Below are 16,718 nucleotides of genomic sequence, written 5' to 3' on the forward strand. Positions count from 1 at the left end.
GAAATGAGATACTCTTTTGTTGTCCCCCCTCTTGCAGACCTTTTTTATGGAGGGCTCTCAGATCCTGGTCCCTCTTGCACCTCTGGGAATCCTCAGAGCCTCTGATCAAGGTTAATGTCAGCCTGGTTACATTTCTGTACAATACCCTTAATGGAGATTTGTTTCATTCTTGGAGCTTGACCCTGGAATGGTGCTTTATGGAACAATGCACTTGGCATGGTGGTGGTAATATGGTGTCTAGTATTTTATGCACTAGTATTGTACTCGGATGGGCTCCCGGTTGCTGCTAGACCTCTCAAGACTGTCTCCACCATATGCATCTCTCGCAGTCCACTCCTCCCCAATTGCATTCTAAGCTCTCCCCTACCTCACCTGACACGTCATACAGCACACCTCTAGTGCTGCGAGAGCATGAAAATCCATGGACAGACATGGAGTGTAGATCCTGGAAGGAAGCACAGGAAGGTGCACTGTCTGCTGTCCAACATGTCCTGGTAAAAAACACCAACACCAGAGCCAGGGTCGTACGACAGCAGCCTAATCCAACACAGCCAAAACAGATGGGCATGAGGTTGACACCAGGACCAATATGGTAATATCACCAAGAGGGTTAGAGCGAGTTAGAAGAAAGGACCCATCAACGGATCCTATGGCGTCCAGCTACAACGCTCTAGTGCATGCTGAATCTGACACTCCTGGGATTTGAGTAGACCTTTGGAGATGGGATGGTCTGGAAAGAAGAGAACTTAATGTATGGAACAGAAATTAAATTAGTGAACTGTTTACTAATTTTGATTAGTAACCCGGCGAGAGACAATCAGAAGGCAAGAGCCATTCTGATTGGCTCTCACCAGGTCCCTACCCGGCCGGGAATCCCTTCATCGGGATTCCATGGCCTTTTTTCCCGGCGGGGGGCGTGGCAGCCTCTCAGCCAATGAGGAGGCTCGAAGCGGGCCATCCCCGCTCAGAGCCTCCCCGCGGCTGAGAGGCTGCCTTCGCCCCCCGCCGGGGACTCGGGTAAGGAATTTTTTGTTTTCTTCTAAATTCCCTCCCCTCCGCTCCCCTCCCCCCCACCACTTGTTCCTGCATCCCCGGCGGTGGACGAGGAAAGCCTACAACTGTGTGGAGACTCAGAGCGGGGCCATCCCCGCTCCGCGCCTCCACACGGCTGGAGGCTTCCCTCGTCCCCCGCCGGGGACGCAGGTACGTTTTTTTTTCTTTTCTTCTCCCCCATCCCACTCCCGCCCTCCAAACCCCACTTACCTTATTTTTGATCCTTTTTCGGGAGCGGACGCGCTGGGAACACTTGTGTTCCCAGCGGGTCCGCTCCCGATGCCCTCCATGGAAAGGGAAAACGGACTCCGTGTTCAAAGCACCTGATTTCATATTTAAAATCACACATTTTAACCCACTGCTAACAACAGGGAGAACAGTGTAAGGTAGCTTAGCTCCTCTCTGATTGACAGCCCATCCCTTCAGGAGAGCTGCCAGTAATTAACCAATATTAGGAATGGTCATGCAGCTTATGTGTAGCAGGATCTTTAGAGAGTCCCCAAGTCGATTATACATGACAATTGAGTGAATATCTCACTCATAGAGCACACCTCTAGAATTCAGAGCAAGACCACAAATTGAGTTGTCTAAGTGATTCACTGATCATCTCACATTATTTCTATGCAAAGGCCAAGCACCAAAGAGCAGATACATTATGGGCCAATTTATGAAAATATTATCCCACTTGTGTGTGCCAAGAGTGCATCCCATGTGAGAAAAAAAACTAACGCAGCTTGCAAGAGGGCCGGCTTACAGAAATGAAGCTGCAGGTGACGAAGGCATGTGTGCATGTAGGTGTGTCCCCCATGCTTGTTACAGTAGAATTCAATTTTCCGGGGTTCTGCCGTCATATTTTATGGGAACTGACTTCCTTTGTTTTTTAAGTTTTCTGATCCACTTTGGTGGTCATAGGACTCCACTGCCACTGGATCCCTTTTTGTTATGTATGGCCTTACAGTAACCCATATGGCACCTATAACAGGTGTATCTTTTTAGTCCCCCGATTTGGGCATAGTGTGATTTGATCATCCTGCATTGGTTTTATGAAGTAGACTGGTTGCAGCAACCTTTTAGTTTTGACCTCATAGGAGTGCAAGCAGATTTACTACCCTAGTAGCCCACTCTACATTTGTGGAAAGTCCTGCTCCTGGTGATATTTGTTTTCAATGTCTTTATTTCTTTAGGAAAAACACTTTGCAGTCCAGCACCCTCCAAAGTGGTTTTAACCAGTCCTTATTCCTAAATCGTCCATTGCACATCCTGTGAACGTGTACCTGAGAGTTCAGCAGTTTCTGGAGCCAACATGGGATGCAAGTGCAATGTCCCAACCGTGGGTGGAGGATCAGTCTGCATACATTCTATTAGCATAGAGAGCTGCTTATTTAGCGTCAGCATTTTCGCAATTTGATTCAGCATTTTTGCAACCGTGCTATTTGCAGTTAGCTCCAACACACATTAGAGAACATTATATGGTGGAAGGAGGAGCAGCAACAAAAATATTATTTATCATGTTTAGAGTTTAGGACTGCGATAGTTTAAGGTCCTTTATTTTTATTTATTTTATTGAGCATTTGTTAGGCGCCTTACACAACAGGGGTAAATGGGAAGGGAACAGGGGAAGTAATAACAATAGCAAGACAGTAAAATACATTAATAGTCCTATTAGGCCTTCTGGCATTCAGCCATGCAAGTGCAATGAGTAAAAGCGCAGGAGATAGGGAGGGAGGAGGGGGGTAGCAGTGCTGGTGAAGTGCCAAGGAGGGTACTCTCAGGAGTGGGATGCAGAGCCGCCAAGCAGAGGTCCGCAAGGGCAGTGTGGGAAGGGCTGGTGCTGGTCTTGACTGGGAAGAAGGGCCTGGAATCCTGCGAGATTCATGAGGATCAGACCACCGGTCACAGCGGCAGTGGGGTGATTAACAGGGAAGGGAAAGAGGGAAAGCAGAGTTTTAAATCAGTTTACGGAACTTAAGGAGGTCCGGCTCAAGTGTGAGAGGGGCAGGTAGGCTGTTCCAGCGGGAGGCACTAGCTGAGGAGAGAGATCTGCCTCCCACTCTCTGCTTGGAGAAGCGTTTGATAGTAAAAAAGTTGGAGTTAGAGCAGCATAGGGCTCTAGCAGTGGAGAATTTAGGGAGGGAGAGTTTGAGATAGTGTGTTCCCAGGGCCCAGAATGTCTGGTGGATGATGCAGAGTGTCTTGGATTTGATCTTTGCAGCCACCAGGAGCCAGTAGAGAGATTTTAGGGCTGTAGAGATATGGTCTCTGGAGGCCAAGGATAAGTCTTGCAGCCCTATTCTGGATTAGCTGGATGGGGTGTAAGGAGGAAAGAGTGAGATTGATTAAGAGACTGTTGCAGTAGTCCGGCCTGGAGAGGACCAGAGCTCTGGAGACCTTGAGTTTCTGGGGGAAGGTGAGGAAAGGAAGAATGCAACTGAGGAGGTGAAGCTGGAAGTGAGACTTTTTAGTAAGATCCATGATTTGAAGGGTGAAGGAGAGAGCAGATTTGAAGATGACCCCAATGTTATTGGCCTCACAGGATGGAGGGGTTTGAGGGCCCAAAGAGGGTGGCCAGAGGTTAGGAGGAAAAGAGGGTGCAGGTGTCCCAATGAGAAGGATCTCTGTCTTACTGGTATTAAGACAGAAATCGTAAGCTGCACACTATGCCTGATTGGCGGACAGACAGTCAGGTATCAGAGAGGAGGAAGAAGGAGAAGAGGGAAGTTTGAAGGAAAGTTGTGTGTCATCAGCAATACACAGAAAATTAGAAGAGAAGGAGGAAATCAGGTGAGCAAGAGGGACAAGATGATATTGAAGAGCCATGGCAATAGGATAGAGCCCTGGGGAAGCCACAGGTAGAGAGTGAGGTGGTGGAGGAGAAAGGGCCCAGTTGTAGCTGGGAAGGGCGAGTAGTGAGGAAAGAGGTCAGCCAATCCAGTGCCCGGTTAGTGATGCTGAGTGTGTCACAGAGTCGTTTTATGAGGATAGAGTGGTTGACTGTGTCAAAGGCATAGGAGAGATCACGGAGAATGAGAACAGCAGGAGAGTTGGAGTCGAGATTTGCAAGCATGGTTTCACAGGTGTTTAGGAGAGCAGTTTCTGTGCCTCTAGATGCCTCAGATGCCCAGAATTCAGATTGATGGTCATGAAGGCAACCAACAAGATCAGTGTGGAGGTTCAGTTGGGGGTATGATCAGTTTCTGCAGGACTTAACCCAGAGAGCGGTTAGTAGAAATATGGCAATAGTTAGCCGGACAGGAAGGGTCAACAGACAGCTTTTTTAAAGAGAGGGTGCACAAGGGAGTGCTTGAGGGAAAGAGGGAAAGAACCAGTGGCAAAGGAGTGGTTACAGATTTCAGCAAGAGCAGGTGTAAGAGGAGAGTGGAGATGTTGTCTTCAATGGTTCTGGAAGAGCAGGGGAACACCTATTTGGAGGAGACCTTCATATGATATGATATGATAAGGCATTTATAACGCGCCTATACACAAGTGTTTCAAGGCGCAACCACTTTAGAGACCTCATCCGGTGCTATGGGCAAGAAGGAGAAGAGTGAAATGGGTGGAAAGAGGGGAGCCAAGGGAGACAGGGGAGCAGGTTCAGGAGTGGAGATGGGAATGGAGGAGAGTGAGCACAAGATTTCCAAAGTTTTTGATGTGATTTGGGAGGCCAAAGCAGTGCAAGAGCCTGGGAAGGAAGGAGAGAGGTGGAGACTTCAGCTAGATTGGCGAGTTCCTTGCAGATTTTGGCCCTGTTGTTCATGGCTCCAGAGATGCGGGCTTGGATGTGGACCCTCTTCTTGCGGCGGATAAAGAAGTGATGTTGCCTTTGGAGCAGGCAGCAGGCCAGTTTGTCAGAGGGTAAACCCAAGGTCTGCCACTTCCATTCAGCAACTCTGCATCAGAGATGCTAGATCAGAGTCGTACCAGCTGTTGTTCTTGGAGGCAGGTTTTAGGTGGATCCTCATGACAGGAGCAAGGATGTGAAGGGTGTTGGAGATAGAGAGGTGCAGGTTCGCAAGGACAAAGTCAGAGGGAGAGTCAGAAGTGGGGGTGGGAGGTGAGGCAAATGGTGGAGGTGAAAGCAGCGACTGACACTCGCTTCATAAGTCAGATGATTGTGAAGGAGGGAGGGTGGCAGTGCTGGGGGTGGCTCTGATAGTGGGCCAAAGGGCCCCAGGCGGGATGAAAGGAGGGAGTGGTCAGACCAGGAGAGGGGGGTGGTGACTGGATTAGAGTTAGGGATGTCACCAGAAATTAGGACATCCAGAGTGTGACTGGCAGAATGGGTCAGACCAGAAGGGAGAATCGAGAGAGAGAGGGAGTCACAGAGGACATGGAAATGAGAGGTGGATTATTCAAGGGAGTTTAGGTGGATGTTGAAGTCACCAAAGAGAAGGAGTTTGGAAGAATAGGTTGAAAGGGAGGAGGTGACGTTTACCCACTCAGAGAGGAAGAGAGAGATAGGGCCAGGGGGTCTGTAGATAGTGTCAAGGTTGAGAGAGAGTAGGCGAGACCCCATGCCTACAGAAAAAGCCTTCAAAAGAGGAGTAGATTGAGTAGGTATCATGGGGGCAGGGACCCACTCAGCGAAGATCATGGAAGATCAGGGCCATTCCACCTCCTCTCCTGTCGGGCTGGGTTTAGAGAGGATTTTGAAGCCCTCAGGAAGGAGTGTATCAAGAGCAGTGACAGAGCTGGCATTGAACCATGTCTTGGCAACAGCGGGGAGGCCTAGATCAAAATCCTAGAGAAAGAGACAGATGTCAGAGGAGTGTTTGACAGCAGAATGAGCAATCAGAGTAGCTAAGGGAAGCTGTTTACCACCTTTGAAGGAACAGCCGCGTGGTTCTTCCATCGGTGGTGGTGGAGAGGTGAGAGGGGAGTAAGAAGTAATGGCAAGAAAAGGGGGGACGTTTATGAGAGAGGGCAAGTGCCAGTCGAGAAGGAGAAAAGTAGGTTGAGAGCCTTGGGTCATGATAGTGCCATTGTGATATTTTAATGATAAACCTAGAGGATGAGAAGTATGCCAGCAGTACTTCCCACCTGGTGCCACCATTAATGGGTGAGAGGGAGAACGGGGAAAGAGTGGAGACCAGATGGGGGGTCCATAAGTCAGGAGAGGGGACAGAAAAGAGGATGTCCGTACAAGTCTGCCTGGAAGTGGCATTGACGTAGGTGTCAGCAAGAGGAAGGACTGGGTTAGAGTCCGAGAGAGCTTTTTTCATCTTTTTTTATTCCAGATTTCGTGAGAGAGGTAGGATAAGAGATAGAATAGCAGTTGGAATATATTGGGGCGGTAGTGCCATGGGAGTCGCAGAGGTGAGGGAGGGTGGGAGACAACAGGGGAACTGCACAGTGCATGAGTACACACCAAGTGGCCTAGCAGCCAGGTAGGCACAGGAGAAGGAGTATGCAATGGAAGAAAATCAATGCACAGATTTAAAAGCACATCTACATTTGAATTCCCAATACACCACTAAAATACAGAACAAAATGTAGAGTGCACAGATTTAAAAGCACACCCAAATTTGAGCTCCCGATAAAACACTAAAATGCAGTCCAAAGTGGAAAGTAAATGGATTTAAAAGCAAACCTAAATTCGAGTTCCCAATAAAGCACTAAAATGCAGCACAAAATGAAGAGTGCACGGATTTAAAAGCACACCTAAATTCGAATTCCAAATACAGCACTAAAATACTGCACAAAATGGAAAGTGCACAGATTTTAAAGCACACCTAAATTCGAGTACCCAAGACAGCACTAAAATACAGCACAACATGGAGTGGACAGATTTAAAAGCACACCTAAATGTGAGTTACCAATAAAGCACTAAAATACAGCACAGCTTTAAAAGCACACCTAAATTCCCAATTTGATTTGGATTCGTTTTTGTATAGCGCTAAATGGCCCATAAGGCTCAAAGTGCTTATACAAAACAGATAAAACAAAGTGTGTAGCCACAACAAGAAGAGAAAAAAAGAATCTGCGGGGGTCAGGAGAGGAGCATATAGGGCAATATATGGTGACTAGTCAGGAGTTTTATTAAACAGAAGAGTCTTAAGGCCCTTTTTAAAATCTGTAAAGGAGGTTTTTTGACGGAGCTCAGGTGAGAGTTTGTTCCATATGGTTGGCACCTGACAATCAAACGTGGTACATCCAAAAGTTTTAAGTTTAATGCTCAGCTGAGATAACTTTGATGGGTCATGGAATCGCAGACAATGAACAGGGACATAAGTGGTAAGGAGTTTTTTGGTGCCACTCCATTGCGAGATTTAAAAGTAATGGTGAGTACTTTATGCGTGATTCGATGTTTAACTGGGAGCCAATGCCAACTATTTCTGCATCTAGGATGATACCAAAGGTTTTCACCTTACCAGATACCTTGATTTTATTCCACGCTATGAGGAAACTTTCATATTCTGATGGCAATTTATTACGTTTTTTTCCCCAAGCTATAATCAGCATCTCTGTTTTGTCCGCATTTAGTGCTAAAGAGTTCATGGGTTACCAGACATTTGGTCGAAAAAAAAAGGTCGACAGGACAAATGGTCGACACCATTTGGTCGAAAACCAAATGGTCGAATTATTATTTTTTTTTTTTTGGGGGGGTCCCCCCCAATCCCCTTATTTTTCTAAAAATCCCTTTTTTTCCCTAAACGAAAACCTGAAAAATATATATATAAATAAAAAAAAATTCGACCATTTGGTTTTCGACCAAATGGTGTCGACCATTTGTCCTGTCGACCTTTTTTTTCGACGAAATGTCCGGACACCAAGTTCATGCACATCCACTCTTGAATTGCTTCATATACCACATTAATAAGAGAAACATCTTTGGTATAACAGCCTGACATTTTAAAGATGGCCTGGGTGCCATCAGCATACATTATATACATTTTAAATAGCAGTGTCAAAATACAGGATCCCTGGGGGACTCCGTAGGTATTGGATGTATCAGAAGAGCTGGTGTTTTCCACAGCCAACCTTGCATTTCGTGGACCTAAAAAAGAAGCAATCTACTGGATGGCACTGCTGGAACAATGTGTCTCGGTGCTCAACCTGGAGATCAGCAATGGATGATCTACCAGGTCGAACGCAGCGGACAAATCCAACAGCATAAGCAATGCAGGCTTGCCTTGGTCCACAATACCCACAATGTTGGACATAAGGTCCAACAGTGCGGTCTCAGTCCCATATCCGGCTGTGAAGCATGATTGTCTGGGATTAAGGAGGTTATTATTCTTTGTAAAGTCCCTTAGTTGTACATAAACAACATAGTCCAGAATTGTTAGGAGCAACTGTACGTTTGTGATAGGTCGATAATGTTTTGCATTATTAGGATCAAGATTATTTTTCTTAAGGAGAGGAGTAATCCATGCTTCATTAAGTCTATAGGAACGGCAGCCTCTGCAAAGGACAAGTTTACCAATTTGGTGACCCATGGGCTAAGGGTAACCAGGCATGCCTTGAAAATGCTAGTGGGGCAACTATCCCCCAAGCAGGTGGTGGTCTTCTCAATTTTCTTTATATTTTGAGCCTCCGAACAGAGACTAAATTCAAAAACGGGACTGGCTGGCTGCTCTCTCTCTCCTATGCCTAGTTGATTTAAAGTAACATGTGAGTTAATCTTACTATTTAGGCAAAGATTATTTAGTTTAATAGCAATTGCATGTTGATGTCCAGTGACTTTATGATCAAGTTCATCATTAATCATTTGACACCAATCAGTGTTTTTGTTACATGATAGGGTTGAGGGTGAGTTGCCTCCAAATTCTTTCAAAATCTGAAAGAGTTCCCGAGAGCTGGAATCAGCCAATGCAATTCTGTGGTTAAAGCTTTCAGCTATGCATCAATGATTGTTTGTTTTAAGTGAACTACTGCTTGTTTATAAATAGCCAATGTTACAGGTGAAGGGGACTTACGCCAATCTCTCTCCGCTTTCCTTTTAAGACACAGAGAGGCAACAATGGCATTTCCAAACCAAGCACTCTTAGTGGATTCATTTTCCACTAGCTTGTGCTTTTTTGGAGCAAGGGTGTTCATAATGTCGTTAATAGTATCCATATTGTGTTCAGATAACTCATCAGACTTATTAAAAGTATCTGCAGGAACCAGTTTGTTTTGTAGCTGAACACACATCAAAGAAGGTGTCATCTTTTTTAAATTGTGTGCCATCATAAACTTTTTTCAGTACTATTTTCCCTGGAAAAAGTAGAAAGGGGTATTGCGAGGGTACATTTCACCAATGAACAATCTGACCATGGACAGGCAGACACCACAGTGTCCAAAGCCGCTACCTAATGGCCTAAAACCCAATCAGGGGTATGTCGTCCCTATGTGTGGGTATCTGTATATTTTGGGATTAATCCACTGCATTAAGGGCATGAAAAAGAGAGACTGTGTGTGTCCCTGTGATCATCTTCCCATATATGAATGTCACCCATGACAATCAAACGGGTGTTAGCCTTAGTCACTGTATTAATAAGGCTATGGAATTGCTCTTCAAAAATGGAAGAAATAGAAGGTGGGCAATATATGACAACAACAGTCAAGGAGTAATTTGCATGCAACTTAATTTTTTCCACCAAGCTATCACATCCTTCAGGAGAAGGATGGGCATTTATATGTATATCAATACATTTCTTCAACATAATAGCTACCCCACCCCCTCTATGGCCAATGCTCTTAACATAGTGTAATCAGATGGAACGGCCAACGTGGCAGCATCTGGAATGGAATCTGATAGTCATGATTCAGTAATAGGAAAAAGATCACAAGAGGTGTCAGACAAATAATCAGAGACTTCAAATCCATGCTTAACCAAAGGACGAGTGGCAAGCAAGGAAAGATACGGGAGGTTTGTTAACTTTTGTCACACTGCGCGTTTTTTGGATAGAGTGGTGAGAGGACAATATTTTCGGGGTCTATAGCACTCTGTGGGCCTCATTACACGGTAGGCGGTGGACCAAGGTGCTATTAGCACCTTGGTCCATGCCGGTAAATTACCGGCACTGCCTTGGCGGAAAGGGGAATTACCGCCCTACTCCAAGGTTGGTGGGGCGGTGATTCCCCCTTCTACCATTGCCCTTCCCCATTCCCATTTTTGCCCCATAGGGCATAATGGGAATGGGGAAGGTGCTAATTACGGTACCGCAAATTTGCGGTGCCGTATTTAGCACCAAGGTCCCTTTGCGGTTTGGGTTTTAACGCCTGCAAAAAGCAGCCGTTAAATTCCCCAACCTGCAAAGGGACCTCGTAGTACGGCGGTAAGGGTTAACGGTCACCGTTACCATTAACGGTGACCCTTAACCCTTACCGCCGTCCGTGTAATGAGGCCCTGTATCTGGAGAGATTCCCTAAAAAGGGTAAGATGAATAACTTTTCCCTTAGGGTGCTATTGAATGGGCATCCCTACATATTATCCCAACCAAAAATATTGCTATACTTATGGTTGTTTGTCTCACCATAGGCAATATTTTTGGGGTTGGATAATTTGTGGGTGCAGGGGTTATTACGGGGGTGTCCCCCGCACATTTAAAAATAATGCAGGGGTTGCGGGGTGTTTCCTGCAGGGTCCATGGCTCAATATTGCCTCAAAAATATGGCAATATTTTTGTATCGCAATATTTTTGCGGGGATATTAACACATTGAACTGTTGAATGTTGCACATTTGATCACACATTTTTAGGTAATGAAAGATATTTAACTTACAAACAAAATATCATTCAGTGAGACTTCGCACAGGGCATGATCTGGTATTTGTGAACAAACCAGAAACAAACTGGCACTCACCGGCTGGTCCCTCTCGCGTAGCGCTCTCTTGTCTGATCTGCAAAGAAATAGTCCTACAAGACTACAAAAATGCTGGGGTTTGTAGTTCACACGCCAGCTACAACTAAACCCAGTTCCTCCCAGACAACTTGATACGCGCAATAAGGCACAAAGCAGGGAACTTAATAAAGAACTAAATACAGAACAACATGCAAAGTGCACAGATTTAAAAGCATGCTTTAAAATGAATTTTGAGAAATGCACTTACAGGCAGCAGAAAGCGAGCAATGCCAGGTTTGGAGCAGCTACATATACCATGTGGTCAGAAACTACAGTTTGCAGTTAGGATAAAGGGCAAGGGATGTATGGAACAGCAAGCAGACAGGCAGAGGGTTATAGTCCAGGACCGGGTGAACCGGGATGCTTACCGATGCATTGTAGAAGCAGATAATTCATGGTCACTGAATGCAGGGAGTAACACTAGGTTTGTTCATTGAACAACGTGCGATGGGGGCAAGTTGCTAGAGCAGTGACATGGAGAGGCGCTACCGCCAGCTCCTGACAGGGCCCTTGTGAGTCAGACTGGAGGCAGGGAAGGCATCCGAGCACTCCGGTTTTTAGGCGGCGGCCATGTTGGAAGTTGTAAAATGGCCAAAGCACCTACAGCTCAGCTGGGCAAAGCAAGATCAATGAAGGCACAAGAACTTGGAGCTTGGTGGAGAACACAGCCACACATCAGCAGAGCCCATCAGGGCAAATAAAAAACAAATTGCACTGCTCGTCTCAACACTCGGTGCAATTGCTGAAAACGAAGACGCAAGCCCTTCAGGGCTTACTTCGTATGTGCTGCAGTGATGGTTCCATTCCCCTGCTGCCTCGTGCAGACAGAGGGGTGTTGCTTATAGTCGGGCCAAAGGTATTGAGACAGAATGCTGACCAGACCAGTCCACTGTGTGGGCCGTCGTGTAGGGTGCTGGCTCTCGCCTGCCGGCTCCTGATTGGGTCTGAAGGAACACTGAATGGCCAATCAGACTGGAGGCAGGGCAGGCATCCGAGCACTCGGGTGCTCAAGGGGAGGTGGCAGCCATATTGGAAGGTGTAAAATGGCCAAAGCACCCCAGAGCCCAGCTGGGCAAAGCAAGATCTATGAAGGCACACAAACTTTGTAGCTAGTGTTAGTAAATTATATTGTGTCTTATTTATATTTAGGAGGATTTATAATATGCTGATTAAAGGGTGGCTGTGATATCACGTAGATAGATGTTGATGTTTAGTGACATAAGGGCAGTCGGCTGTGTTAGCAAGAGTTCAGCCATCATGGATTATGCCCTGTTAGAGGTTGCAACTATTGTTATTAGAACATTAGGCTGTTACTTGGAGCTTCCGTTTTGTTCATTTAATTAGATTGTATTCTTGCTTCCCCCCAGCGAGTTCAAGGTGCAAGGCTGAGCAGTCCAGGGGTGCTGCATCAGAGGAAATTGGAAGAACACATAGAACATGTGGGAAAAACACAGGGGGTTAATAGGGTTGTTTGTGCCCACATGGAGAAGTGATGAGAGAAAGAAAAGCACCTCGAAGAGGAGGGAAGACAAAGTTGTGATATTATATGAGTAGTTTTTAGTAATAAAAGAGGTGAAGCTCCCCCACCTAGGGGAAAGATGAGATCATAAGTAGTAGTAGAGATGAAGAATATATGTGGGGTATCTCCTCTTAGAATGAGTAAAGACAGTGCTGCAGTTGAGGTGATGGCACTTTTGTGAAAGTACCCAGGATCCCTCTGTCCGAGTGTGAAAGGGGCATGAGGAGGGTCAAGTTCCCTCATCTTGAGAGAAAGGAGACAGTGTAAGACAGTGAACAGTGGAGACAGTGGAAGACAGTGGAGACAGTGGAAGGGTTTACACCATTGTGTAAATAACTGTGTTTTATTTGATGATTTTGTTAATAGTAGTAGTAGTGTATATAGGAGTGGATGGTGTGGGGCATTAGTACCCCATTATGTGGATAGGGATTTTGTGTGGAAGTTGTATTAGTAGGTGGGTATTTAGAGGGTTGAGGGGTGTTTCAATGTTTGTTGTAGGGGGATGGACCGAATTTGTTCAAGTATTCTGACATTTGTGATGTCATCTTTGATGTCCTGGGTGTTAGGCTTAGCAGTGCACGTTGGTGGCGTGAGTTATGGTTGCTTAGTTTACCATAACTGGCAAATTTCTGGGGGTTTTCAGTTTTACCTGTAACCATAACGTCCCTTTAAGAAAGGTTTTTCATCAAATTTCATAGGTTTTTATTAGTGCAACTTAACCATAACGCCCCTTTAACAAAGTGTTTTCATTGAATATATATATATATATATATATATATATAATTATTCCAATCTGTCAATTTGACTATAACCCGAGCGCACCCTAGATCCAGGCAAGCCCCAGGTCTAGCATTATATAGTGTCAACTCCATCCTTCTCGGTAAATTGTGTGACTACTTAAAATTAAGGCTTTAATGAACATCTCTGGCAACTGTGCAGTGCACAGCTTCCGTACTCTGTCTCCTGGTTTTCTTTACAATATTTTCTTTACAGTGATGGAACTTATAAAGAAACAGTGTCGACTTCAAGGTTAAATACAAGCAGTTGTTCTTTATGGTAGTTGTTACAAGCAAAGACATAGGGCCTCATTCCGAGATTGGAGGTAGCCATGATGCTATTAGCAACATGGCTGCCTCCAATACCGAGTCTGTGTCCGGTCTGGTTGAATGGGGACTTACCGGGACATTCCAACCTGTGCGGACCCGGTAAGCCCTAATTCAACCAACCATTCCCCATTCCCATTTGAGCCCCCATAGGGTTCAATGGGAATGGGGAATGCGCTAATTATGGGCCCGCAAATAGCTTGCCCGTAATTAGCGCCCTGGTCCCTTGGCGAGACCCGCAAAGGACACACATTCTTTGCGGTTCCCGCTAAGGGACCTCGGAATTGGGCGGTAAGGGTTTACCGGCACTGGTCTCCTTACCGGTGCTCGGTAACCCTTACTGCCCAACTCAGAATGACCCCCATAGTTTAAAAGTTAATGTATTTTACAGTTTTTGAAATCCTGCTGCAGGCTACGTAACGTTTGTGTGCATTCAGTATTTAGTCTGCAGAAGACTTACAAAAACAGTGGATCAGGAGTTAATGACTGTACTGACTTGTTGCCTTTCTGCATTTGTCTACCTTTTGATTTTCAATTACAAGTTTATTTAACAACACTTTCTGCAGCTCTTCCTTGCACATGCCAGATTATTTATGTACAGAATGTCTGTTCATTTATGTGAGAATCATGTGAGAATCATGAATGCTTCTAAAGTCAGTGGGTGTGTTCAAATCATTTTGATTACCCTGTACATTTTGTATTTTCATGGTGCTTTCCCGTACAGTGTACGGCTGTTATCTGCTTTGCTAGTAACACTTTGCTGTCTTCAAAGCTTGAAGTACTACCATAAAAATCTCTGTCTTTTGTGTTACTAACAGGATAACTATGGGACATGGACCGATAGGTTGGAAGAGGAACGTTCCATGACTTGTTGTGCTTCATTTCTTTGTCATACACTTTTACTGTGACTGAGGATACTTTCTGTTATCGGTCAGTGATTGGTTGGCTATACCACAAAACATTTTATTTTTGATATTGTCTAGCTTGCATCAATTAAAATCTTAGCATATTAACTTGAATCAAAATGTCAACTTAAGCAGAACGTCAGCTACATGCTCAATGTAAATAAACATCTCTGTGCCTGCAACATGTCTATCTTCTAAGTGGCAAAGTTTGAAGCCACTTAACTGAAATGTGAACTTAAAATGCCCATAGAATCACAAACTACGTTTTCTAGTGGCTCGATGTTGCCAGTTGGGAGCCAAAACGTACCTGAGGGTATCTGTATAGACCCAGCAGCCTGGCCATTGGAATGGTGGGTGCCGATGAGGGATCTCCAACTATAGCCACCACAGGTGCGTGGCTCTGGCATCGAAAGTTCAGGATGGGCACGGCTTGCCCTGTCAGCATCCACATGGTACCCTGCAGAACCTTGGGAAGCGATAGGCACGTGTCAAAGATCTGGAAGCCCAGGGTGATGTTGGGCAGGATGAGCTGTTCACGGTTAATTTCATCAATGGCGAAAGCCATGGCTTCACTCCAGAGCAAACTGAAGAGGTTAAATCTGCAGGGGCAATGGGAAGATTGGGGCAAGTCAACTACTCTGAAAAGTAGAGGGACAGAGACAGGGCCAGTATTTTCCTGCACTGAAAGCATATGCAAAGTAAATGCTATAGGAACGCTTCAGACTGGCAGAACATTTCAGTGATCCTCAACCTCATTGCTTTTGTGAAAAAGAAGCATCATGGTGTACAAATAGGTCCGATACCCTCAACAGAAAGTGGGCAAACTAGCAGATGAATTGGGAGTGAGAGATGAGAATAGACCCTCAATGAGCTACAGATCTATTTTGCAATGGGAGGGGCAATTGGTAGATAAGTCAGGTATTCATGACACAGAAGGGGAAGCTGACAGGCGAAGAAGCCATGATGGAACAGGGAGAGGCTTGAGAGATGTACTGGAGTGGAAGACGCCATGCGACTTATCCGTAGATGTGCTAGATATACATTATTGAAATTGTGAGCACACTAAGGGGCGATGCACTGCAATAGGGTTACTGTTCAGCATGAGCTATTTGCATTTAATTTGTAATAAAAGAAAGTTAAACAGAAACAGAAACCCTGCCTGCATTCACACAAGACTGAGAGACTAGGCCCAGAGAGAACATGCACAGTTCTTGGAGCAGCAGTGCATACTTTCCTCACATCATATGAAAGCTACCTGCACACGTCCATACACCCAGGTAACAGAATAGGGGGAGTTGTACAAGTTCACAGCAAGAATACAGTTCCAGTACACCACAGGCACAGTAACATTTGGCCCAGATGGACCTTACTAGGGCCTGTCTTGTATGGAAATCTCCTGAATCCCTAATAGGTTTATCTGACTCAGGTTAGGACATAACAGAATTGTTGGCACTTACCTCTGGCATGCTAGATCGATTGGTGGATTAGTGAATGTGGGTATCTGCTTGTTCTGATCAAAGGTAACCGGAAAGGTGCCTCCAATTAGGATGTCCCCATCCAGCTGGTAGCCGGTCTGCTCTTGACTCCTCAGAGTACAGATTTTTGCCTCAGCATAGCGTCCAGCGGCAGGTATGGACAGCAGCACCAGAAGAGTGGAGAGTTGCATTCTTGTAGGATTCCTGTAGGTGGCACAGACTCTTTGTGATATAAGGAACATCCGCTCCTGCTGCCTGGATGTCTATCTAGAGTAAGGGCAGGATTGTTGTGCATGCTGCATGGTGATCCCTGTAAGAAAAGGTGGGCACTGAGATTAAGTAAAACACATGCCGACACACAGAATATGAGGCCAGGTTAGGACTGCTTATCCAATCTAGCCAGCCCGCATCCCTGCTGACTGTCAAGAGTAGGGAGAAATGTAGTGGGGCTTGCCTTTTTTCAAACTTCATACCTAGTTTGTACATGATTAAACCTTAGTTACTTATTTCTGTAGAGCTCCTGTTTCTGGTTCAAGCCTGTGTAAACTCATTCCTTGGATTTGTCTCTGCCCATTCTTACGTGAACCAGTGTTATCCAGTCTTCTCCCTCCTAGGGAAACAGGATTTCAGCTCTACTGTGTTTATACAATCTTCCTTCAAGAACTCTCTCAACAAATAACAGGTACAGCAAAGGCATCAGCAGTGCAACCATTCCCTCACATACAGAGAAGAGGTAGAACAAAGGCACCAGCAGAGCAAGCTACCCCCACTGACAGAGAAGAGGCAGAACAAGGTCACCAGCAGTTCAAGCTTCCGTCACGAACAGAGAAGAGGTAG

The 16,718-nt window shown here is 45.5% G+C and overlaps 1 protein-coding gene across 1 annotated transcript in view; it reads right to left on the reverse strand.

Moving 5' to 3' along the window:
- The window catches only part of LOC138471220 (vomeronasal type-2 receptor 1-like), a 221,752-nt gene extending 206,077 nt beyond the window's left edge, over positions 1–15,675 (reverse strand). Inside the window, exons 1-2 of the mRNA XM_069609040.1 lie at positions 15,662–15,675; positions 14,714–15,005 (exon numbers count right to left, since the gene is read on the reverse strand). Coding sequence (XP_069465141.1) covers positions 14,714–15,005; positions 15,662–15,675 — 306 coding nt within the window. The remainder of the gene's footprint in view (positions 1–14,713; positions 15,006–15,661) is intronic.
- Positions 15,676–16,718: the final 1,043 nt, after the last annotated feature.

This window comes from Ambystoma mexicanum, chromosome 1p (genome assembly GCF_040938575.1).
Source record: "Ambystoma mexicanum isolate Mex_15411 chromosome 1p, UKY_AmexF1_1, whole genome shotgun sequence".
Classification (NCBI taxonomy): Eukaryota; Metazoa; Chordata; class Amphibia; order Caudata; family Ambystomatidae; genus Ambystoma; species Ambystoma mexicanum.